Raw genomic sequence first — 24708 nt, 5'->3', positions numbered from 1 at the left:
AAAGTGCAAGCTGAGCTCTTCTGAAAATTCAGCACAATGTATTTCACAGATGTATTGTTTCTGATAGTCTTGCACGTTTTGCAGGAGAAAAATAGTTTGAAACTTTGAGAAAGGCATGTACGTCTTGGCATTTCACATCACCTCCATCAGTTTAACAAAAAACCCCAAACTACTTAATACACAGATTTCCCCTCGCCACTTACAGTATCCCCTTAACTCAATATCCTTGAGGTGTGCCGCATGATTATAAAAGAGAAAGAAGAAAAAAGACTTTCTAGTTTCAATCCATTAGCTGCTCACCAGGGGATCCAGTCTAATTTTTCTTTTTTGAGTATCAAATTCGCTCAAACGCAGAGCCACTAGTCAAAAGCACAGAGACCCCTCAGAGAGGAGAAAAAAAATCGTTACTGTGGAGTCTTTCACCTCCACAAAGATGCACCAGAAGACAACGGCTCCCGAGCCAGATGCTCACCTAGAATAAATCAGCAGCTTTATTCAAAAGCCACCTCATGCATTGCAAAGCCAGCAGCAAAACTTACAAAACACTGCCTAGAAAATGCACAAGGTTTAATTCCTTTTTTTCAAGTGTGTCTTACAGCATGATGCACACTTCCATAGAGTTCTGAAAGGCTTAAAGCAGTGCAAGGCAGAAGCCAATTTAAACAAAATCAGGTGCTCAAACCAGCTGGTTTTGGGACAAACCTCCCCCCCCCCCCCCCCCCCCCCCCACCCAAACCAACCGCAACTTCTGTGCCTAAGGGCTGCAAAACAACTGTTCTCAATGTTCAGTGTAGAGCTGCCTGGCTCACCTGAATGCAGCTAACTGGTAATTTCAATGGGCTCAGCTCCACAGAGGAGATGTGTGTGGCTATCCACTGAGGCTTTGAAATAGAAATGTGCAATTCCATCTACGAAAAGGCACAACTAAGACCCATGGACAAATGACACTTGCGATCAGGATCTGGGCTGCACCTTGCTGTGCAAGTGATCTGATCACCAGCATGGGGTTTTGTGTGTGCTACTGCAGCAGCAGCACAGGCACCTCTCCGAGGCCATGGAGATACGTGCACCCATGTGCTGTGGTGTCTCCCTGCTTCAAAACACCTGACACCCCCAAGCAATCAGACAACTTTTATTTTTGTTTCAGGGATTAGTTTTCCTTTTTCATTTGTCTTTCATTTACATAGGGCTGAAAATAGGAACAGGCAGGAATTCAAATTACTTGCCAACAGAGTACTAAGAAGCTGACCTAAGTTGACCAAAAAGCCAAGGAAACAAAAGGGCAAATTGATGTCGGCTCATCCAAACCAGCCTGTATACAACTGCACACATGCTGCTCTCTTACCACCGCCTTGCACAGAAGCACAACTGCAATGTGCCAGGGACAACACAGTATCCCCTTTCCTGCAATATCCTCCATTTGCAAGGGTTGAATTCACAGTCTCCACGTAGTAAGAAATATATTTAAACCATTTTATTTACAAACAGAGCTACTTATACACCATGGACCAGTTTGTCAAACACAGTGTAGACTAGGGCTGGTATGCCACATAAAATATAACCCTCCTCATCAGCCAGTTAGTCATGCAAGCAAAAGGGCCACGTTCCTGGAAGATCTCAGTGGCTGGCACTAGTCAACCTACCACAGATATTTTGTATTTCATCTCCTATCCAGGCCAGATTTCACCACCCTTCTTTAGGTGGTGTAACTCTACAATTGTCTCATCAGACTACGACTACTCACAGAGTTAGTTGTCAGTTTGAATAAGCGATAAGAAGAACCACCTCAAAGACCTTCAGGAGATGCTAAAGAGAGAGGAATCCACTTGCTAGGGACTTCAGCATGAAATAAGGACTTTTTTTTAAGAGTTCGTCTGCTCTTATTCATTATTCCCATCCTACTTGATTACAAGATGAGAACTGGTTTGTTCAGAAGCAGACACAGTATCACAATCACAGGACTGAGATTTCAGGTTAGTAATAAGCATCTAGAGCAGGTGAACTCTTAAATTTTTCATCCAGTATAACTTTTAATAAATAATTTTATTTTAGAAGGAAAAAAAAATACAATGCAAAGCAACACAGCACATATTACAAATATTCAGAGTTCTTCATCTAATAACAAACAAGAGGGTGTCCTGAGATTCAGTGAGTACAGATCTTTCAAAAGGTGGAAGTATGTAGTCCACATGGTTAATAATTGGTCCAGTCAAGGGTCAAACTGAAACTCATGTCATGGATCTATCTATTCTTGAGTATTGTCCTGGTAAAGTTATTCTTGCAGTGGATTGAAAGAGGTCCAGACACACTCAAAGTCACTAGGTGGTCCACAAGTTTAAAGAGCAGGTCTGATCCACTGGAAAGGTTGCCTTCAAGTCTGATATCCAGTTGGAAAGAGGGGGTGGAGGGTGAGGCTCCACTTTTCACAAGGTGATTCGTCCCTTTGCAAGAATTAGAGCTAAATGTAGAAATCACTCTTTGTTTGAACACATACATTTTCAGGACTTTGCTTAAGCAGGCAGAGCTCAGGACTTGGGGCGATATTCACCAGTTTTAGCTTTTTTAATCTTTTGCTTTCAGAAATTTGTCACTAATACTACTCTTTTCTGGAATAAATGCATCCAGCCATCAGTCTGAAAAAAAGCAGGGCAGTAACTGGGATTTTGGTTTGTATGCGAGGTGGGGCAGAAAGGGTGGCAGAATTTAAAAGAAGTGCTGAACATCTACCATTTCAACCAGGTCCTGTAAAAAGGCCACAGGCTGGGTGCCCACAGTCAGCAGTCCCATCAGCGTTATGGCCAACACCTCCTACAGCGATACTAATTTTTTTCAGAAGGTTTTAGGAATTCTTTACATTAATCATATTTTTTCCTGCCTTTTCTGGCAGCAATTATCCTGTTCTCCTTACTCCATTTGATTTCCACATCTGTCTCCTATGCAGTTTAAATTTGGAAAAGATCATTTTGGATGGTATTTGGAGGCAAGCTCTTAAATTGTAAAGAATGTTTTACTGATGTCATTTGGGGAAAGCAAGCTACTTTCAGATGTTCCGTTCATCTATTCACCTGATCCCCCCAAGTCCCAGCTCTGGAATATACTGAACAGTTGCCTCTATTAAAAATGACAAGGAACATTTAACCAAAATTCTCCTTTGCAGAGTACAAAATGGTTTGTTGCTCCCTTTTGCAGGGAGAAAAAAAAGAAAAGCTCCAGAAAACCAAAACCCCCAATATATTAACCTTTAAAGAACTTTGCTTGTTGCAGTGTTTATGTTCTGGAGAACCCATGAGTCTCAGATGAGACCACCCAGGAGCCACCCTTTGTTGACTTTAAGGGCAATCTATCAGTTTACATCAGCCTGAGCATGTAGTTCAGGTTTTCAACATGGGACACCTTTCCTCTTAAGCCGCTATGATGGTTTCTCCTTCTTTCATGGCTGAGAACGTAGTCTTTTGTCTTTGTTTGCTATATCTGAGAAGGACGAGAGAATTCTTGATTTGGATGCTTGGCTGGCTTTTTAATGAACCTTCCACAGTTATCCCAAAATTGATCCAAGTGGGGTCAAGCCTTTTTGCTAATGCAAAGGTGCGTCATCTGAGTTGCTCAAGAACTAAGCCTGACTCATGCATCTTTGTCCAAGGCGGCTGAGTGGGGGCGGGGGGGGAAGGGCGGGATTTATTTGCTGGCATGGATATCTAACTATTGGGAGTTAGTTTCAACATTTTCATTTTCAACTGAAATTCAAGATGGATTCATGAGATGTGTCCTTTTAGCTTAAAAAAACCCAACCCACAAACAAAACTCAGAAGCTCCCCAGGCTCTGAGGCATCAGCTCCACTGCATTGCTCTGTTGCTGTAAAAGCCCTGAAGAAAGCTGAAGCTGAGCAGCTCAGACATGTTGTCTGGGGCTAGTAAAGGCCAGAGCAGGATGACACTTGTGCTATACAGAACACACTGGGACCTGGTGAAGGGGGCCTTAGAGGCAGTTTGCAGCTGGTGAGGGTCAGAGCATCTCTGGCAGCCATAATCTTATTTAAAGACTTTTAAACCAACTTGCCTTTCTGGCTAGAACTGTACAGATAATGGATTTCTTGGTTCACTGCCAAATGGAAAAAACATTTTGAAATACTTTTTGAGTAGCCTGAAAAGATTTTGAGGGATACTTTTAAAATTTCTGGAATACCAAAGAGTAGGGAAATATTTAAAATTTTAAGTCAAACTAATGACATAATTTCACAATCTAAAATGTTGCACTCAAGAAAATGAGGGGTTTTGTCAGTGGGATGGCATGCTAAGACTGTCAGCACAACGGGATGCTAACACTGTTTAAAGCTGAATGAGCAAGTAAACTTCTACTTGACTGTCACAAACGACCATTAATTTGGGGTCAAACCCAACATTTCTCTCACCTAAACCAAAACATTTCAATTTTGAGCATTTCTTTTAGAGCTCTTGAATTTGCACAAAACTCTAAAGAGGAACAAACTGGAAGCTTTATTGAGCCTTAATTTTCTTCTTTAATTCAGCCAAGCAGCAATAAGCTTGTGATATAATTTAGACAACCTTAATTTTCTACCAGAACTTGCACTGGTTAGAAGTGTGAAGTGGCACAGCAGAGGGGAATGTTCCAACATTTTCCTTTTCTTTTAAATTACTGCCTCATCCTATCCCTCCTCTTCCCACTCAGCCTCTATCTGGGTCTTTCTGCTGCATGGACTCTGACAACCCTGGGGATGGACCTCTTTCTTGGTCAGCATTTGTCGATCACCAGTCTAAATGGAGCCCTGAAGCCTGGGTGTTTCTGGGCACTGCCATATCAGATGAGTAGGTAAGGAATGGTGGAGTCCTCATAAGCCAAAGTAACATGGCACATAAATGCAGTATTAGGCTTGGAAATGGCACGTAAAGGTCTCAAGGCACATGAAGAAGGATTTCAGTAGAAATTCATGCACCCTGAGGTCCATATCCAGGTGTAAGGGATAAATATTGGTGATGTGAATGGAGCAAATATCTGAGTGAGGGCAGATACATACATGGAGGGAGAGCAGGAGTGTAGTGCAAAACTGAACTCCATGGAGATGCTACCGACCTGCATCATGTGCAAAGGACCTCCTACCGTGTATAGGGAGCTTCAAAGCAAGCCGTGTGGCAGGCAGGACTGCTGTGGTTCTGTGGAGATTTTTGGTTTATTCCTAATCCTCAGCATGTATTCTGTATGTGCACTGGCAATTTGCATACGGTCTGAGGAGCCACAACCTTCTCCAGAGCAGAATGGAGCATAATCCTTCCCATTCTGCCTTAATGCGTGCACTAAACCAAGCTCAAATTAACCCAGCTAGAAAGGTAGGCTTTGGGGTGAGTTTGAGTAAGTGTCAGGAGGAAAGTACAGACACAATCACACAAGCAAGGCAAGCAATTCAAAGTGGAATATACCAAATTAGCAGCTCTGAGGTGTTTACCAAGTCATTTGAATGCTGTCATGCCAACGTAGTCATACCCATGTGCAAAAACCAAGGGTTTTTGGAAGTGTCATGGCCCGGGAACCTGTCCCCTAGAGCTGTGGGTTTGCTGACACTCTTCTGTTGGCATCAGCTGCATCTGTGCTTACTTCTGTTAATGTTGAATACTATTTCTTGCCTTACTGGGCTTGACTTCAGATTGACTGTGAAACCAGCTTATCTGGTGTAAAGCCAGTATACCTCAGCGAGGACTCTACCTCCTATCCATTTACTAGTAGGGTGGGGTTTTTTATTGTCAATAACCCCAAATAATCAACTGCTATTATGCCGAGAGGCACTTATTCAAACTGAAGCATTAATTTCTGTGAGTAAAGGAGCCAAAGAAGTGACTATTAAGTTAGTGACTGCCAATGTAGTGACTGTTAAGTTTTAGTCTTGTCTGTACTTGTTATCATCAATACAGATGCTAAAAGAAAAACTGCTGACTGCAAACAAAGGGTAATGGTTTCCTTTCTGCAGCGTTATCCCTGCATGTTTTTTGAATGGTTTGTCTTCCCGCTCTCTAAAATTCCAGAAAATGAGGTAAGAATGATCTGGGCACTACTCACTCTAGGGTCACCTGAGCCACAGCATCCATTGAACTGTATCCATTCTCCATGAAGATCTCCGTGTATCGGCCCATTTTGATGGCTTCCAGCCACTCGCCCACTGACCTGTAGGCACCGTTCCCAACTGGACTGTGTTCTACCAACAGATTTGATACCCTAAAGACAAGTGAAAACATAAAAGCAAACAGAATCAGTATTCAGACGTACCCAACGTGACTCAGTTGCTCACATCTTTATATGGTAAAGACGACTCTTCTGTTGCATTTTCAGTGATTGCTGCAGCCTAAATCCTACCAGCAGGCTTGATACGCTGGGTTTCAAACATCCTGTAACTTCACCCACTTTAGAGTCTGTTCCTGCCATTTCTGGTCCTCAATGCAAGCAGAAGAGGAGAGGACTAACATTTATCCCCGCTACCTCTTGCCGACGAGCAGGCTCACTCTTACTTCAAAGTCTTCCATTTCACTCTTCCCGCTCTGTTTTCCTCATCCTTCTCTTTCAAAGCTTGTAATTAACTTAAGACAGCCCAGAGCCTAGAAGCCGAAAGCCAAATTACATTTCCCAGCAGTGGCCATCAATGGCAGGCTGCTGTTAACACTTCCAGGGCTGCTTCGGCAGAGTTGGGTGGGGATGTCGGATACGGGCAGCATCCGATGAGCCCTGCAGAGAGCAGCAATGCTCCAACCATGAATCCAGAGGCAGACTCCTGCTCCTGCACCCTTGCTCAAGGCCTCGCTACTGCAATTGCAACCTGCTCAGTGATGCCATGCATGAAAGAAGCAATTCAGGCAAATAATAACCCTTCACCGCAGCAGAAACACCAATACAGTACCTGGCACAAGCGACCCATGCCGTGTACAGGCCCACCACTCTACTACTGATGCGCAGAGAGCAAAGAGGGCTTGTCCAAGATCAGCCAGGAAAGAAATTAGATTTGTCCCTTGCTTTATAAATCAGGACATACGGCTAACATAAGCCTTGCATAAAGATTATTACCCACAGGTAAAAAACACTATGTTTTCTGGGTCAGCCTCTAACGGTGAGAATTATACTTAAAAGACTTTCAACTGGAAGGAGAGCTGGCATATTATACTATCATAGCACTTCAGGAACCTTCATATATTTTACGAGCATGTTAGTATTATTTGTTTATTTAATAGCAATGCTGAAGGATCCAATAAAATGTGAATACTTGCAGTACCAAGAACATAATGGCTTCCCATAACATTTTATACACAGAAGAAATTCAAAACTCCTAAGTAATCATAATGAGAAGTGGATTTTCATCACTAATGTCAGGAGGTACCTACTGATATGCACATGCTGTAATGTAGAGAGTCACTTCCTCCCTTATTTGCATTAATGAGAATTTCCATAAAAATACATTACATATATAAAAAAGTCCTTTACAGCTGCTGTATGTTAAAACTATGATTCATTTGGAATTACTATGGTCTGAGCATGGCAACCTGTGACTATAGAAACACATTCCCAAAGCCTTGCTGTTCAGGTGCTCCATCCACATCAAAAATACCCACAGAAGCTCTGAAAAGGAAAGGTTTGGAATTGCATGGACCTGTTCATGGAATAAAACATGAGGAAGGTACTTGGCAGCTCAAGAAAATGGCTTACTGCCTATTTTCCTCTTTTCTGGCATAACAGTTATGCATAACACTGCATAACAGGCCTAGAAAATTACTTGTTCTAAACTGAAAATAAAAGAGGAACATCACATATTTTATGCTCTCATACAGCTTTTCCTGCAGGTTTGCTGGGACTGACACTACATCTAATTGCTAATAAGAGTAATTTCTTCTTCAGATGGTAAATGATGCATGTAAAATAGCTTGCTGAATCAGATCTACCTTTTATTTAAATATTAACAGAGATTTCATGTTTCTTCTTTTCCAGTGCATGAGATGCCATTCACAGGGACATGCCAGCACAGAGATGTGAAGTCGAGCAACAGCAGGTGAGATGGGGCACACGCAGCTGTGCAAGACTCACTCAGATGGTGCTCACAACAGTACATCTGCTTAGGTCCACACTACCAGTCCAACCTCATCTTAGATCCCTTTCATTCCTGTCCAAGGAAAATGATGTGTCTTTTTTCTCCTCCTCAGAGAATAAGCTTTTCTGAAGGGCCTCTTCCAGTGTAAATCAGAGGAATTCCACTGCCATCAGTGAAGCATCAACGATTTATATTCATCACTCCTTCATGACCTTGCAAGGCACTGAGTGATTAGCAACACAGATGGCTCAGAAGTAATACTTGTGTCCTTACAGTGGAAATAGAAAAAAACCTCTCCAAGACTCCAGTATGTTGGAGACACTGTTACTAAAACTCATTAAAAAATATTAATCTTTCTTGATTAAAGTGCAGCTTTATTTCATGACCATATTTACCTTATTTTAGCCATGTAGCTATTCCGATTCATGGTTAATTGTGCACCTGCTGTTCTATTAACTTAATGTGGCCTTAATAAATAGTTTGTGTAGAACTTTGGGAACCACAGAGATCCTCTTGTGATTATCAAGACTGTCACAACTGGCAGGTGGCTAGAATGCCGAGGAATGGTTGTGGGAGAATGTACTTGGACATAGAATCATAGAATAGAATGGTCTGAATTGGAAGAGATTTTAAAGATCATCTAGTTCCAACCTGCCTGCCACAGGAAGAGATACCTTCCACTAGACCAGGTTGCCCAAAGCCCCGTCCCACCTGGCTTTGAACACTTCCAGGGATGGGGCATCCACAACTTCTCTGGGCAGCCTGTGCCAGTGTCTCACCACCCTCACAGTGAAGAATTTCTTCCTAATGTCTGACCTAAATCTTTCATTTTAAAGCCATTACCCCCTGCCTGTCACTGCATGCCCTTGTAAAAAGGGCACCTTTCCAGCTTTCCTGTAGGCTCCCTTTAAGTACTGGAAGGCTGCTATCCAACTCAGCCTGTCTTCAAAAGGAGGTGCTCCAGCCCTCTGATCATCTTTGTGGCCCTCCTCTGGACTCACACACGCAGGTCCACATCCTCCTTATATTAGGGGCCCCAGAGCTGGATGCAGTACTGCACGTGGGGTCTCAGGAGAGCAGAGAGAGGGGCAGGATCACCACCCTCGATCTGCTGGTCATGCTTGTTTTGATGCAGCCCAGGATATGTTCAGGTTTCTGGGCTGAGAGCACACATTGCCAGGTCATGTAGAGTTTCTTGTCAACCAAACTCCAAGTCCTTCTCCTCAGGGTTGCTCTCAACTCATTCTCTGCCCAGCCTGTATTTGTGCTTGGAATTGCTCTGACCCAGGTGCAGGACCTTGCACTTGGCCTTATTGAACTTCATGAGGTTTGCACGGCCCCACCTCTGAAGATCCCTCTGGATGGCATCCCTTCCCTCTAGCATGTAGACTGTACCACACAGCTTGGTGTCACGAACATCTGTGAGCTTTGCATATCCTAAGACTTTCCCCAAGAGATGCTCTTCATTTGTATCATCAAGATGAAGTCAACAGGCAGATAAGTTGAGCAGTATTTACTACCTACTTCCTGCACTCAAGTCTTGCCCTCTCTTATCTTCCAATAGAGCACACGTAGCTTTATCATAGAACTATAAATACCACTGAAACTCATGTTTCTGAAAGACAGGTCACAGTAATTTTCTCGGTGGCAGCAGCACTGCATTTATACAGTAACTGAATTGCTCACCTGCCAGCCAATTTCAACGGAAGTATATTTGGGAAAAATCCCCTAGACATAATTAAACTGGAGGAACATCCACCTGCAGACACACGTAGGCTAAATAATAAGTGGTAACTCAACCCCAGGGGCAGGTATTCAGACAAGAATCTCACTCTGAGAAATGGCTTTGGCCCGAATTTGTACCTGCTTGATGCATTAACCAATGTCTTCAAGCTGCTTGGGTTACGGATGAGCTTGTCCAACATGCTGACAATTTCGTCAAACTTGGGCCTGCTGTTGCGGTCTTTCTGCCAGCAGTCGAGCATTAGCTGGTAGAGAGCAGCAGGGCAGTCCATGGGACTTGGCAGGCGATAGCCTTCCTCCACAGCTTTAATCACCTACGGGAGACAAAACACAAGGCTGATGGGTTGCTTTTCTTCCTCTCGTCTTTTCCCCAAATGCAAACTGACTTAGACAACTCTGGGACCAGCAATATGCTTAAGTAAAATCCCACAACTCCCCAGCTCTGCACTCAAGAGGCAAACCCAGAAAATTTCACTGTCTTTCCTATTTTCTATGGGATGGGTTGAATAACTTAGTTTTTGGTCACTGCAAAATTAATCTAGAAATCTACGGCAGTGCTGCAACCGGGGGGGCCAGATTGTCATGTCGCACTTGTTCAAAGCTCAGCTGAGGTCTGTAGGTTATATACCAGGAAACTCCCAGAGCCTATCCTAAGTCCATGAAAAGCAGCCTACTGGGCTTTCTGGCACCTTCTTGAAGTACAGTGATTTTGTTTATTCAGATGTTGGCTTCTTTCTAAATGAAAAAGCATGTGCTAGACCACAAATTTGTATTACAGTAATAAAAGTCTGACTGTATTTCAAAAGAGACTTTGAATGCTAATTGATGGATGGATTCAAGGCAGAGGCAGAAAAACCATCTCATATATCATCCAATACTGTCTGGGTCTAGTTGTTTCTTAGTGTGGCCACATTTCTGCCAGGAATTTAAAATGTCAGCCCAAGAGTATGTAAATTAAAACCAAGGGAGAGTTGTTGCACTGATTTCAAATACAAACCATTTCTGGTTCTATATCTTAAACAAGTGGTATGCACATGTGCTGCTGGCCCTCTTGAAAGGCAGAAATGGATAAATGAGGGCAGAATTGAAGAAAGCAACTTGTTTTCCCCAGTTTGGGGCAGATTTACAGCAGGGCTTCAAGCCCAGCAGTTGTCATTTAGAACCATTACGATTTTCAGGAGAACACAGCTTGTGTTTCAAGCCACAGGGGTCTGTGATCATGCCAAGAGAGTTTTGGCAGCCCACCTTCACACCCTCTGCTCCCAAGACTCCTTGTCCAAAAGGAGCTGGAAGCAGCTATTTGCAACGTGGAAAACCACAGTGCTTGACTGTTGGACTCCATGGACTGCATCAGATGCTATTCATTCTAAGCACCATCTCATGATTTGAAAACATCCTGTATTCAAAAAGAAGGTTCTGTGGTTAGCATGGAAGTTGTTTTCTTGATCTTTAGTCCCTATATGCGCAGTACAGGAAGAGCTGTGTCAAGCTGGCATTGCATTTCAGAAGGCTCTGAAATTCAGGACCACATGTATCACTTTCAAACCATCCTCCACCACAGGGCTTTTTGCCAAGTGGAAGAGCCTCAGGAATGAGCTGGGCTGGCTGAGCAGCAGTAGCAGGAACCTCAAACTCCCTAAGGATGTATGTAGTAGAGAAGTCAGGCGAGGCTTTGTAATCTTCTCCAAATGCAGTGAGCACATCTGAAGATCTGGCCCACAAGACCTGCAGTGCTTTTGTGCCCATTCATCTGTCAGTACAGCAGTTGCTCCACTCTCTACCCAACCTGTGCTTGCAAAGCAATCTCTTCGATGACCTGGATTTTGTTTGCAACATCAAAAACCAGCCCCACCATGCTGTGCTATCTGCACTGTCTGTTCTTCACGTCATGCTTTTCAGCTAGACCCTGATACCAAATTTGCAGCTGCCCTATTAAAAAAAGCCTCAGTGTGGCACAGCCACGAGAATATTATTTGCTGTATCCACATCTGTATTTACAGCAATAACGGCTTATCTTCCAGGTGTAGCAGAAAGAAAATAGTAGCAAGACAGGGAGCAGACTACCTGGCACCAGCTCAGAATATCTGAACTACATTTGCAGTAGGGTTATGCATGTTTGATATTCCTGGCAGTAAGTAACATCACAATCAATGTCTTTAACTTGATTTACAGGATGTCGTTCGTTCTAGTGAAACAATGTAAATGGTATCAAAATACTGTGAGGAGCTAGGATGCTGAAATAGACTCTTGCATCTGAAGGTGTCTTGGGGGTCTGGCAATAAGAGGAGCAAAAGAGTGAAGCAACAGAGACCAAGTCACTTGTAGCCACCACGAGAGTTAGAAAATAAGAAAATGGCACATTCGCTGTTCCTTTCATCAGTGTGTACTGATGTGTAAGACTTGAAGAGCTAAAATTTGCACCTAATTTTCAGTGGCATGTTTCAGAGCTGGTTTTGTCCCTGTTCCTCTTCTGGACAAACACTAGTCATTTATGGACTGGGTTCCCTGAACTGGGTGTTTAGGAGAGGATGATTTGGGATAGTCTATTCCAGTAAATTAAAGCAACACTTCTAGCTCTGTTTTCATAAAACTAGCAGTGTGAATACTAAAAAGCAACCACTGTGATCATTTAGCTTAGCAACCTGTGTAACACAGGCCACAAAATTCCTCTCAACAGTTCCTGCATCAAAGCCTTATCTTGTGGTCAAGTCAAAGCATATCTTCAGAAGGTCATTCAGAAAGCAGCATGACTTTAAAACATGCTTTGTAGCCTTTGCAGTTACAATGCTGCCTGCTCTACAGCACTGCATCTCCTTTAAAGCAATCCAGCTGTAACATGGTAAGAATCATTTTGGTCATTACTGACTGTGCTTGCAAATGATATGCTTTAATTATAGTTCATGCAACAAGAAACTCTTGTAATGGAGTCTGAAATTCATGTGAGTAGAGACCCCTGGTCCTCTGCATGAAAGCTAATGGTGTATCTAACACCACTGATTCTTCTGACAAGACATGCAGAGGAGGAAGGCAGAAGAGGCAGCCTTCAGAAGATGGAGGAGGAGGGCATAAATCGCATGAGAAACATGCCACAGCACTGAATTAAGTTTCACAGGGCACCAGCATCCAGGCACTTGCCACCTTCAGAGGCAGAGAGGTAACCCAAGCAAAACCTGAGCAGAACTGATGCTCGTAAACATTTCACCAATCTTCTGCTTTCTGCTGCTAAAGAAGCCAATCCCCCATCCACTTCCCTTCAAGCAAGTGTGAAATTCATCGTGCCCCGCAGTGCATGGAGGCATTTGGGCTTTTCAGAACAGTTCTGCAAAGCGTGGATATTCATAGCAGTACGATCCAGACATGGGACTTCCTTGGCCACAGAGCCTTATTTCACTGGCACCAGCCTGAATCTTAGTCTGGCATTTACTGAACAACATCTGTGCTATGCTGGGGCATCAGCGTTAAAGATAGTTACAGTGCTCAGTGTGACCAAAAAAGCTTGGCTCTCAACTGCTGCATTCTCTGACAGGCTATGGAGGAAAGTCTCTGTATTTGACTGAGATAAATCCCTACGTAAACACATGCTGCTTTACCAAACTCCTTGCAAATGTGACAGCTTCAACAATGCGGAAGTGGTGGGGCATGAATGCCAAACAATGTGCTTGTCTCCCTGGCAAGAAGCATGGCGTGACCGTCTCAAAGGTACCACTCATTTCCACGCCCGGACTCGAAGCGAGATGAGACGGTAGCTTGGCGTGACAGGTAGTAACGGCAGTAACATCCACTGATAGCAAAGGCCCGCAGAGAAAACACAGGAGAAACCGAATGCTCAGCCAGAGCCTTTGCTGCCAGCGAAATGGCAGAAACACACAGAGATGCTGCGCAAAAAAAGGATGAAATATCAGGTCGTGTGACCAGAGGAAACCATAGTGGAACAAGGACCTGCTTGCTTTGCCTCGCCGGCAGCAGCACCTCCGCAGGCAGCAGGGCTGCAGAGATGACGTGGGAAGGATGACAAACAACTCTATTTTCCACACGTAGGGGTTGCATTGTCCCTCCACATCAGAGAGCTGCTTCGGGGGGCCACACTTGCTTCATGGTGATCCTTACCTAATGCACTAGCCGGCATTCTCAGAGACCTACACATGTCATGGTTCTCAGAGATGTGAAGACGAAGGTGGGGCATAGAAAATCTGGCAACCCCAGGCTTAAATTTTTTTAGCCTTAGACAAGGACAGATGTTTACGGTGAGCTCAGGGTAGGACTTAGCCCTGCAGTAGAATCAAGAGATCCATACACAAGCTGGGATCAGAGCTGCAGTCAGGATGAAGACAGTGTCCCCAGTCATCTCCCTTTCTGGAGATGATTCAGAGGGTCTCTTGAATGATCCAGAGGGCCTTGAGGTCAAAGGCTCAAGGAGGCAGGGGCACAGGAGCAAGGGAACTTGAGGGTGCTGTACAAAGCATTAAGAGCTTTCATGAGCACAGACTTACAAGATGTTCACAACAGGAGCAAAACTATCCTCTCGAGATATCAGCAATGCAAGGGCAACCAAGACAGCTCTCTGGACTGCTGTCACTAGATCAAATCACCCAGCTTTTGTGCAGGGAAACAAAGCCCTCACCACAACTCCCCTGAGTTTCTGCTTTACGTGGCAGCAGGGGTTTGAACACACAATTGAAATGCTGCCAGTTTATCAGTATCTATCCCCTGGCAATTTTTGTCATTAAGCAGAAGAGGGACAGGCTCCAGCTCTAACAGCATTAGTGAAGCTCCAGCAGTCTGCTGGGGCAAGCAGGCTTGCCTCTGTGCAGACACATTTCCCTCTGCACACAGTCGGTTCGGTGCTGCTGCTGCAAAAAAGAGCACCAAACAGGAAGAACATTTTTGTCTGGCATAGGGGAGCAAAGCCATTTTTACAGCAGCTCTCCTCCTCTTGTCCCCATCCTGCCTCTCTGATTGCAGAATGAACACCAAGCCCTGAAAGTCCCAGCACGCAGCAGTTCTCGCATATGCTTACATCTTGGTTTGTCATTTCCCAGTAAGGCCTCTCGCCGTAGGACATCACCTCCCACATCACGATGCCGTAGCTCCAGACGTCACTGGCCGATGTGAATTTGCGGAAGGCAATCGCTTCGGGTGCTGTCCATCGGATAGGGATCTTCCCTCCCTAGAAGCAAAAGAAAAGGAAAAAAAAAACCAAAACAAACTAAACCAGATTGCAGAGGAGGGCAGAGAACATGCAAAAGAGGATGAAACAGCACTTCCTAGAGCACCAAGGGATGTTATTTTCTCTCTGGAAAGAGACATCGAATTTTAAAGTAAATCTGTTTGACAGCATGGGGCCCTTTTCCACATTATCTCAGCCCATAAGCATTTGTAGGCTGCCTACTAATTGGCTGTCCTGAAGGTTTGTTGTTTGAATGCTGTTTGAATGCTGGGACATGTATAGGATCAACATCTCAATTATGTTGCGCGGGTAGGTAGGGGAATACAGTTCCTCCATTTCTGAGAGTGAGCTGGGGAGGAACAGACAGCTCTGAAGCTCACGAAGACTTTGATCTAACGAGTAATTCATGCAAATTGCTGCAGAAATAATGCCTTTTCTTTTTTTAATGCAGTCCGGATCCTGCAGAGGAAGCTGCATAGCTGGCACAGAAACCTGTGTGTGCAAAGACCAGCCGGCTTGGCCTCTGCTGTGGGACTGAAAATGATGCCACAGCTGTCAAATGTGCTTTGCTGTTTCCTTTTCCCTGTTCTACCATTTTAGAAATCAAACTTCAGACCAGCTCTGAGAAGGAAGAGGAGAGGAAGAGCAGAGTTTGGATTAAGGAATACTTTTCTCATTGGGTTTAAAGAGTTGTCTCCCTTGATTTATATAAAAATATATTTCACTGTGAAGTAAAACCCTTTCAGTGCTGAGCTAAGTATTGGAAGGTCTCCCTAAATGCCCCCTAACAGTGCTTGTTATTGGAAAAAGGCAGAATTTGGAATACATTTTCAAACTAAATTTTAAAAAGTCCCTTCTTTTAATAATTATTTATTCACAGGCCTACCAGCACATGCCTTAAGTGATGGGCCAGATTCTCCGCAGTGCCAATTAGCACATGGCAGCACATTGGAATCACAGCAGGCTGGCCAAGAGCCCTCCAGCCTGCAGGGAACTCCAGTCCAGTCGTGCGCTGAGTCCCATTGTGGGGCTGTGACTGCCAAGAGCTGAAAGACCTTTCCCAGATCTCCACAGGAACTGGGAATGTGACTCAGAGCTCCCACTACCTGTTAAATAATACCCTTGGAAAAACACGCTAACAGGACATGTCCGGGTGTACCAATCACTGCCACGAACACTGGAGGTTCTCTCCAAGCCTGTGCTGCTGAGGGTGGATCCTGTCCACCCCACCTTCATGGGGCCACGTGGCCTTGCACTGAGATAGGTGGGCTGATGCCATGACAGGATGAATCAAGGATGAAAAGGGGCAGAGCACTGAGGCTGAAGCAGCTCTTTCTCAGATTTGGGGAGATTACCTTCAACAGAGTAATGTTAAAGACAATGTGCATCATTTGCAATGATATTACACGCTTACTAAAGTTTTAAAAGGGTCAAATTGTCCAGAAGACCGTGGCTTACACCCCTGCATGGATGCTCAAGAAAAACACTTACTCTTGCTCTTTCCTCCCTTTAGTATTCACTAAAGAGGACAGAAGGAAGCCTGGCACCTTTGTAAAGTTTGCTATTCAACTCAGGTGCCCAACATGAACTTAGTTAACATAAAGTTATTAGTTAAATTCTGCCTTATTTGGCCACCTCTACTACAAAGTTACATGCATTTGCAAACTTAATCTGACAACTGGTAATACCTGGTCAAACCCTTGTGCACAGTTTAAGTGCACTGGATTTGTAGAAACCTGTTTTGTAGAGAGCCTGAACACCAAAATGTGGCAGGCAATACATTTTACTTGCACTTAACCATTTTCTGGAGCTCATAACTCACCCTGGTTGTGTACGCTGCTTCAGGATCATCTTCTAGGACTCTGGAGAGGCCGAAGTCTGACACCTTGCAGACTAAGTTGCTGTTGATTAGGATATTCCTGGCAGCCAGATCTCTGTGTACATAACCCATGTCAGATAGGTACTTCATTCCTGATGCAATGCCTCGCAGCATCCCAACCAGCTGAATGACCGTGAACTGCCCATCGTTCTTCTGCAAAAGGAAGGAGACATTTGATCAGTTGAGAGTCTCTGCACCCTCAGCATTGTGTGTGCATGAATAAAAATGCAAAGGCAAATCTCCAGGGAAGAAAACCAGGGAAATTAATAATTCATTACTCTCATGCTCTGACCACGGAACTTTTCAAAGTTTCACTGTTTGGATTAGGATCTCTGGAGACAAAGCTAAGGAAATGTAGTTCTTTTAACTGGAGATCAAGGAGTGAGCTATTTCCACTGGTGACTGATAAAGAGACTGTGACTGGGAGCGAACGCATCTAGTTATGAGTATAAAGCCAGTGGGGTGGGCTGTCTCCAAGTCAGCCAACTGAATGGCACCAAGTTGCATAGAAATCCTACCTGAAGAGGTCCATCTGTGAATATGTCGTGTTAGGGGCTCTTCCCCATGTTGCCACGCCACATTTCTAACCACTTCCCCTATTCTCCCTTTGCTAGCTCTTCTGTTTCATGGAAAAAACTCCGACAAGTCTGGGGTTTGCCATGATGTAGTGTGAATGTGCTCTTGAAACACATCAAATTTTGCAGGATAAGTTAATCGTTTCCATGCAGTAGACTGCCTTCTAAAACAAAAGTAATATCCTCTAATTATTCTTACCGGTTTGTATCAATGCACGCACCAGGTCCTTGGTGATGCTGTATAAATGTAGATCAAACAGACAATCGAGCTACTCCTGCCTCCAGACAGCATCAACAGCTGGACCACCACCCAGCAAACATTTTCATTGATATTAACCACCTGCAAAGAACTCAAACTGTAACCAACGTTCCCCTGGAAAAAGGATCTAAGAATTACCTTTAAAAATGTATCCAGAGAACCATTCTCCATGTATTCAGTTACTATCATTACCGGTTTGCCTGGAAAAAAAAGTGAATGAGTTTGTCAGCAATTTATTTAAAATAACACGAACAATAATAAAATCTTTTCATAATACATCTGAATGTGAATATACAGCCATGCAACAGTAAATCTACACCGAGACACTGCTGTCCCAGCAGGATAAAAACAGATTTTGCCATAATAAATGCAGACATAGAGGAATCGAGGAGTAGGGGATGAAAAAGTAATCCTGTATTACAGACGGGGAACCAAGCCCTAAAGTGTATGGATAATGTTTGAGGAAGAGGTTGCAAGGATTATCTGAAATATGTCTGTGAGCTTGGTAACCCTCAAAACCAAGACCAGGACAGAATGGTATTACATCCCTTGTAATTCAAGTAATCCCACGTGACTATCCTTGTAAACACATCTGGAAGTAAGAATAGGAATATTTATGCTGCAGAACAAAAGCAAGTTAAGTATGGAATGAGTTGAGTGGAAATCAAAATAAAAGTTCTTAACAAAAGACCTGGCCTCCTATTGTTGACAGGAATAATAATGTTTTTCCAAATCCATTTGATTAATTTTCATCCCCGAGTCATTTTAATGGTGATTTTATATAGTTTTTGCTCAGATTTTATATCTAATTTCTCGCTAGCTTGCCACAATGACATAGCAATAATTAATGTGGTGTGCTCCAGCCCTTGTAAATTCAATGAAATCTTATAAGAACACGTAAATTATTTTTTATTTAAATCAATTTCCATTAGCTAGCATGAAGCACAGACAAAAGAGGAACTGTCAATTATTTGTAAAGTGCATTATAAATGTTTTTCATAGAAATGATCAACAAGAGTTGCTGCATGTCATAACATGCACATGAAGGTAAATGCTCCTAAAAAACGGTGCATGTTCTACCATTTAGATTGATCTTAATCTTCCCACTTTCCTGTTATCTTAACTATTTGCCTAATTTACTGCTTAATTATCCACATAATAAAGGTAATTGTAAACTTGTCAATCAAAACACTCATTGTGCAGATACTACTTTTGCAGCATGAGGGACCTGAGCTGCTTCAGTTCTTTTAAGCTAATATCACTGTTTCTGCCTGAGCTTCTAAGCTTGCTGAAAGTATTATTTTTGATATGAGAAATGCACCTGGGGGACATGAAAAATATCCTTAAGTCCCAAACGAAATAACAGGCCCCATCTTCAAGGATGACAGCCGTCTGTCTACGCGCATGGGCTGCATGCAAGAGGAAGGAGAGATCTCATATAACGTTGCCATAGGTTGGCAAACACATCAGTGGCTACATAGGGAAGGAAAATCCCAGGTATACCTCAATTTTTTTTTTGTATTTTTTGTTTTTAAACATTAAACCCGTCCTGGGTTCAGCTGTGACAGTCATTTTTCTCCTTCTTAGTAGCTGTGTTTTTGACTTTAGCCTGAGAACAACGCTGATAACACACCAATGTTTTTCATTGTTGCTAAGTAATGTTTATTCCAATCAAGGACTTTTCAATCTCATGCTCTGCCAGCAAGGAGGGGCACAGGAAACCAGGAGGAAGCAGAGGCAGGACTCCTGACCCAAACTGGCCAAAGGGGTATTCCATACCACAGCACATCATGCTCAGTGTATAAACTGGGGGGAGTTACCCGGAAGGCCCAGATCACTGCTTGGGTCGGGCTGGGTAGTGAGCAATTGTACCCTCTCCCCTTGTTATTTCCCTTTATCATTACTGTTATTGGTGGTAGCAGTAGTGGTTTTGTATTATACCTGAGTTACTGGACTGCTCTTATCTCAACCCGAGGGATTACATAATTGAAAGTTACATTCGTTCAATTCTCCTCCCCATCCCTCTGGGAGAGGGGGAAGGACGAAGCAGGGGAGTGAGTGAGCGGCTGTGTGGTTCCGAGTTACTGGCTGGGCTTAAACCACGACAAACCCTCAACTGTAGCATGGGGTCCCTTATCTCTGACACTGCAAGGCAGCATTGCAGTGACACGACCATTCTGGGGGACCTCCTTCAGACTCCTGCCTTTGGTTGCCATCAGAGAAAAGAAAATAGGATTTCTGGCACTTATGTTTCATTACCCAATTGCTGCAGGTTGACAGTAATCATGATATAAATTAGCCCCATATCCAAAAGCATGGAAATAAAAGACACAAATAGAGTATTTTTCAACAAAATAAATTAAAAGTAAACATTGGCCCTTCTAAAGCACTGGGCTGATTCTCAGTATCAGTAGGGCTTCCTCCTGGCATTACAGGGCCATAAAATGTGTGTAGATGTCATTCATATCAGCGTACTAATGCAATGCACACACCTTCAGTGCTACCAAACAGGATGCAAATGATAACAGGAGTGTTGTTACCTTTGTAAAGCAGAAATAGCTAAGGGCTTGTCTGCACAGGGACAATGAAGATAATTAGTCCAAATTAACTAAGGTGTGCATTTGAACTAGATTAGTTAAATGGTATTAAGCCCCTCTGTGGATATTCTCATTCAGAATTAAAAATGGCCTAATTCAATTTAACTTAATTTGCTTCCAAAGTAAATCATGATGCAGCAAAGACATTTTACCCTAAAGATCTGAATCTACAATAGCCCAATGACTAAAATACTGAAGGGAAAAAGAAGTTAAACAATACTTGGAGATAGCAGCATAGTTTGGGATTCATAAAAGCTGGTTTGGTCCATTTAAAAGAAAATAGAAAAGCTGGGAAGATGCTCCAGATGCCTGATGGAAAAAATTTTGAGTGCAGTAAACAAGCATTTACTCAGTTAATGAGGAGCTCATGGTGAACCTGTGTCCTTGCATCCAAACTACAGTTGCCGCAAGCCCAATTTAGAAGCAAAGCTCCCAGCACTTCCACAGCCTTTGGAGCAGACAGCGACATTATATAAAGGAAACCTCACTAGGGAGGCACATCCTTTCTAAAAGTGGGATTCCCACCCATTCCCTGAGGCCCCAGCAGCCAGAAAGACTCACGCCTGTGTCAGCAGCAGCTTTTATGGGTGTATAATTGTCACTGGCTTCCTGCCCAATATCCCGCATCCCTGAAGGGCTAGAAATGGGAACTTTTATGCAGAAAGGGGTACACAGGGTGACCCTGAGAGATCTTCATATTTATTCAATTTTTTTGGGCAAAACCCACCTTGTTTTTGTTTGGTTTTTTTTTTTCTTGAGAGTTTTAGGAAATGCAACTTCAAGGAAAAATGCAAGAAAAGGCTTTTGATTGCAAAATAGCAAATTTTGGAGATGCTGCCTCTGATGAATGACAAACGGTACTAACCACAGCCACATGGCCCCAAACAACAGCATTTGAACAGTAGTAGCTAAGCTCTGACATTGCCAATCATGAAGACAAGAGGGAAGATATTCACACTTGTGAGACTGGTGCATCTTCAGCTATCAAAAACTTCCTGAAACACTTAAAATATATTTTAAAAAATTGAGTTGTTTTCAACAACAAAAAAAATCCTTGATGTAAATAGTGTAGATCCTCCAAGTCTTAAAAAGGAAGAGTGACAACACCTCTGCACCTTTCCCACAGCCTCAGCACAGCACCGACAGCCAGAGAGGCTTGGCTGGGCACATCTGGATGTGCCATCCCTTCCTCTGCCCTTAGCTTTAACGAATACAGTAATTTAGAGAAGAACTGGGCTGCGAAATCTATAGAAGATTATTTTGCTAACTCAGCAGTCAGACCTGAGTAACTCTCATGCATGTTTTGCCAGCCATTTCACATTTTCCCCAAGCCTTCAAACCCTCTCATGATCTATATGCCAGCACCAGCAGCAACTATAACTATGGGCATCACCAGCAGATCCCAGAAGGAGCTTGCCTTAATTGTGGTTTTACACAGTCCTGTTGTCTTGAGCTACATTGCTGTTCTTCTTCCCTGCTTCTAGAATGGAAAACTTCAGCTAACTTCTGTCCTTGCTCACATGTCCTGTGAGTGATCACAAGGCTCAGCACTACTCTCCTGTGGGCTTTGCTTCAGTAGTTTCTCAAAATATGATGGTTGGAAATCATCAGGAGTTGGTGAGTTTTCTTTTTTAATATATTTATTTATTTTCCCCAGACTCTTGGTAGCAACATCCTCCCCGTTTCCCTGCCAGGGAAATCGCTTCTTGGCACATCTTTGTTCACCTCAGCCCATGTGGTTTCAAAAGCAAACAAATAAAGGCAGGAATAAGAAGTAAGCCTTCTCAAAAAACTTTTAGCGGGTGGCTTAGCATCGCTGCGTTCAAAATGCTTTTGCATTTTGCAGGCAGTAGGTGCTGCTGAACTACTTATGAGGCAGCAGTCAGGCAGTACACTGCACCGGCATTCAGACATCCCAGGCTTACTGCCACCTCCATCACCTGCCCACTGCCTGAGGCTGGCAGAGCATATCATCTCCTATTTCTGTCTCATTTAATTTTGGGCCTTTGAAGAGGGATTGTCTCTTAGCACATGCGCATCATGCCTAGGGGAGGCAAGGTTTCCAGAGGGAGTTAATATTTCTTATCGTTTTATCCATTATCCATCCTAGCTGAAAGAACATCAAAATCCTTTGGGCACAAACCCTCTTTACAGTATTGGGGAACTTGTTCCTATCTGGACCTACAGAGTATGACATTTTGGGCAAAAAGCATTCACTGCTTTTTGAGAAATTAGGAAAGGCACAGCCAAACACGTTACCCAAGTCTTACTCCCCTCACCCAGCTCTCCCACCAGCCAGAGTTCAAGAACAGCAGTCCACAGCAACTTGTACCTACTTTTTGTCACAACACCTTCCAGGTGGATGATGTTGGGGTGGTCGAACTGCCCCATGATGCTTGCTTCTCCCAGGAAATCTCGCCTCTGTTTCTCTGTGTAGCCCACCTTCAGAGTTTTGATAGCCACTGGAAACTCGCGCTTTCCCTGCAGCTTCAGACGCCCACTGCAGACTTCCCCAAATTCACCTTCAGAACAAAATTAGAAAGAATGGGATCACAGCATGTTGGAAGGAATGCACGGCACATGTCCATCTACAGCAAGCAGCCCAGCCCCTATAGACAGCTGTTCAAAAGCACACAGGACTGTTTCACATTCATGGATGTGGAAAGCTGAACATCACAGTGATCACCATCTCAAACAGTGTACCACAAGCCAAGTAATTCATAGTCACAAAAAAAAACCTAGGAAGGAAAAAATAATTTTCCTATATTTAAAGAGCTATGTTCTATAGTCTGTTGGGCTTTTTCCTCATTTCATATTTTGTCTAGTAGATGAAAGAGTCCTGTAACATCCTGTATCATCGCCCTGTGTAGACAGCTTTCGTAAAACACAAGCCACTTGCTTCTTAACCTTCCTTTAGTAAGTTACATAGATGGAATGCTGTTAGCCTTTCACAGCAACATATATTTTTATGGACTATAAAGCCTTTCTGATTTTATGACCCAAAATGGATTTTTTTTTTTCTTTTTTTTCTGGTGAACAGTAAATTACCTCCAAACCCACAATTTCAGAGGATAGAAAATATTCCTAAGGTTGGATGCAAGTCCAAACAAACAGCTTAACTAGAAAGAAAATGGGAGTTGCTTCTTTTAACCAAGGAAGTTGAAAGCTTTGGACTTTGGTTTGTGGGGTTTTTTTGCAGATGACTTCTTATTCTTACTTTTTGCTTTGAGACTGACTTCAACAGGGGAGGAGAAAAAGGTTAAAATGATGAAAAGAACCTGAACCCTTAGCATCCATCAAAATAACTCAGTTTGGCCCAAATGTGACCATTTTCTGCCATTTTCAGTTCAGTCCCTGAATTTCAAAACTGCAGACAATGACAGGTTTGTCCCACACTTCAGCTGGAACATGCTCCCCATCACTTGGAGGGTACCTAACAGCACAAATATTTCATGACCATTCCTTGATCTCTCACGTTAAGAAAGCCAACCATCCATGCTGCTAAGGGGCATGAAATGCATTTCCATACCAGCTCCAATAACTCTTTCAATTGTTATGCATGAAGCTTCAATTTCCTTTGCAAACTCATGGACAGCTTGGTTAGGGTCCTCATAGGTGTGGGGATCAATGTAGGTCCTTACTCCAGGCAGCTTAACTGCAAACACAAATTAAAAGCATTAGTGGCACACAGAATGACAGAAGGTGGGCAATACACACTCCTGCCCCTTGCGCTTAACTTTGCTGGAAAACACTGCAGCAGGGAAACCTATTTCTATGGAAAAAATAAATAGCATTCTTGGAAAATGACATTTAGTTCATATCTGACATACAAGTAACTTCATCGTAGATAGAACAGCACATGATAGTGCTGAGCTGGAATGATGCACAGCTGAAAATTGCTCTCAGTGCTGCGTAACGGGCTGGTCCAGGGTCTGGTACAAAAGAACCCTTTTCTGGATCTGGAAAGGGTGCGCCAGGAGGAAAACTACAAAAAGCAAAAAGTTAAGTGAACAATTTGCAAAGCAGGTTGGATAGATGGAGGTTGATGGAGACCTGCAATAAATTATGCCCTAGTAGTCACAGATTAGCTCATCAATCAGCCACATTATTTCAGATGGAGTAACTGAGATTTAAATTAGCTGAATATTTGCAGTGTAAAGCCTGTGGATTGTACCAGTATAAATATAATCAATAGCAGGCTTTTTCTTCAGGACATGAGAGGAAAAAGAAGTATTTTCATTACCCATATTATAAGTTTATTTTGACAATCATTAAGGCTACTCACATGAAGAACTGCTCATCAGTCTAATGAGACAGCTACATTACACTGTGGCTTTTAATTGATTTGCTTCCTGCTGCCTTCATTACATAGCACTAATGGAAATTTGACTTTCACAAGATGCGTTTGCC

General features: G+C 43.2%; 1 protein-coding gene across 16 annotated transcripts in view; it reads right to left on the bottom strand.

Moving 5' to 3' along the window:
* Positions 1 to 24708, bottom strand: part of EPHA5 (EPH receptor A5) — a 200134-nt gene that overhangs the window by 6169 nt on the left and 169257 nt on the right. For 12 of the 16 annotated variants that reach the window (XM_030491669.1, XM_030491674.1, XM_030491670.1 and 9 more), the window contains 7 exons: positions 23828 to 23953; positions 22635 to 22820; positions 17840 to 17901; positions 16811 to 17020; positions 14839 to 14988; positions 9942 to 10135; positions 6068 to 6223 (listed from right to left, as the gene is read on the bottom strand). In XM_030491669.1, coding sequence (XP_030347529.1) covers positions 6068 to 6223; positions 9942 to 10135; positions 14839 to 14988; positions 16811 to 17020; positions 17840 to 17901; positions 22635 to 22820; positions 23828 to 23953 — 1084 coding nt within the window. Of the gene's footprint in view, positions 1 to 1459; positions 3472 to 6063; positions 6224 to 9941; positions 10136 to 14838; positions 14989 to 16810; positions 17021 to 17839; positions 17902 to 22634; positions 22821 to 23827; positions 23954 to 24708 lie in introns of those variants that run through there. The other 4 variants (XM_030491671.1, XM_030491673.1, XM_030491672.1 and 1 more) reach the window with 3 other exon arrangements.

Source organism: Strigops habroptila, chromosome 7 (assembly GCF_004027225.2).
Source record: "Strigops habroptila isolate Jane chromosome 7, bStrHab1.2.pri, whole genome shotgun sequence".
Lineage (NCBI taxonomy): Eukaryota > Metazoa > Chordata > Aves > Psittaciformes > Psittacidae > Strigops > Strigops habroptila.
The sequence above is the reverse complement of the archived record's forward strand: the minus strand, read 5'-3'. Positions and strand labels throughout refer to the sequence as shown.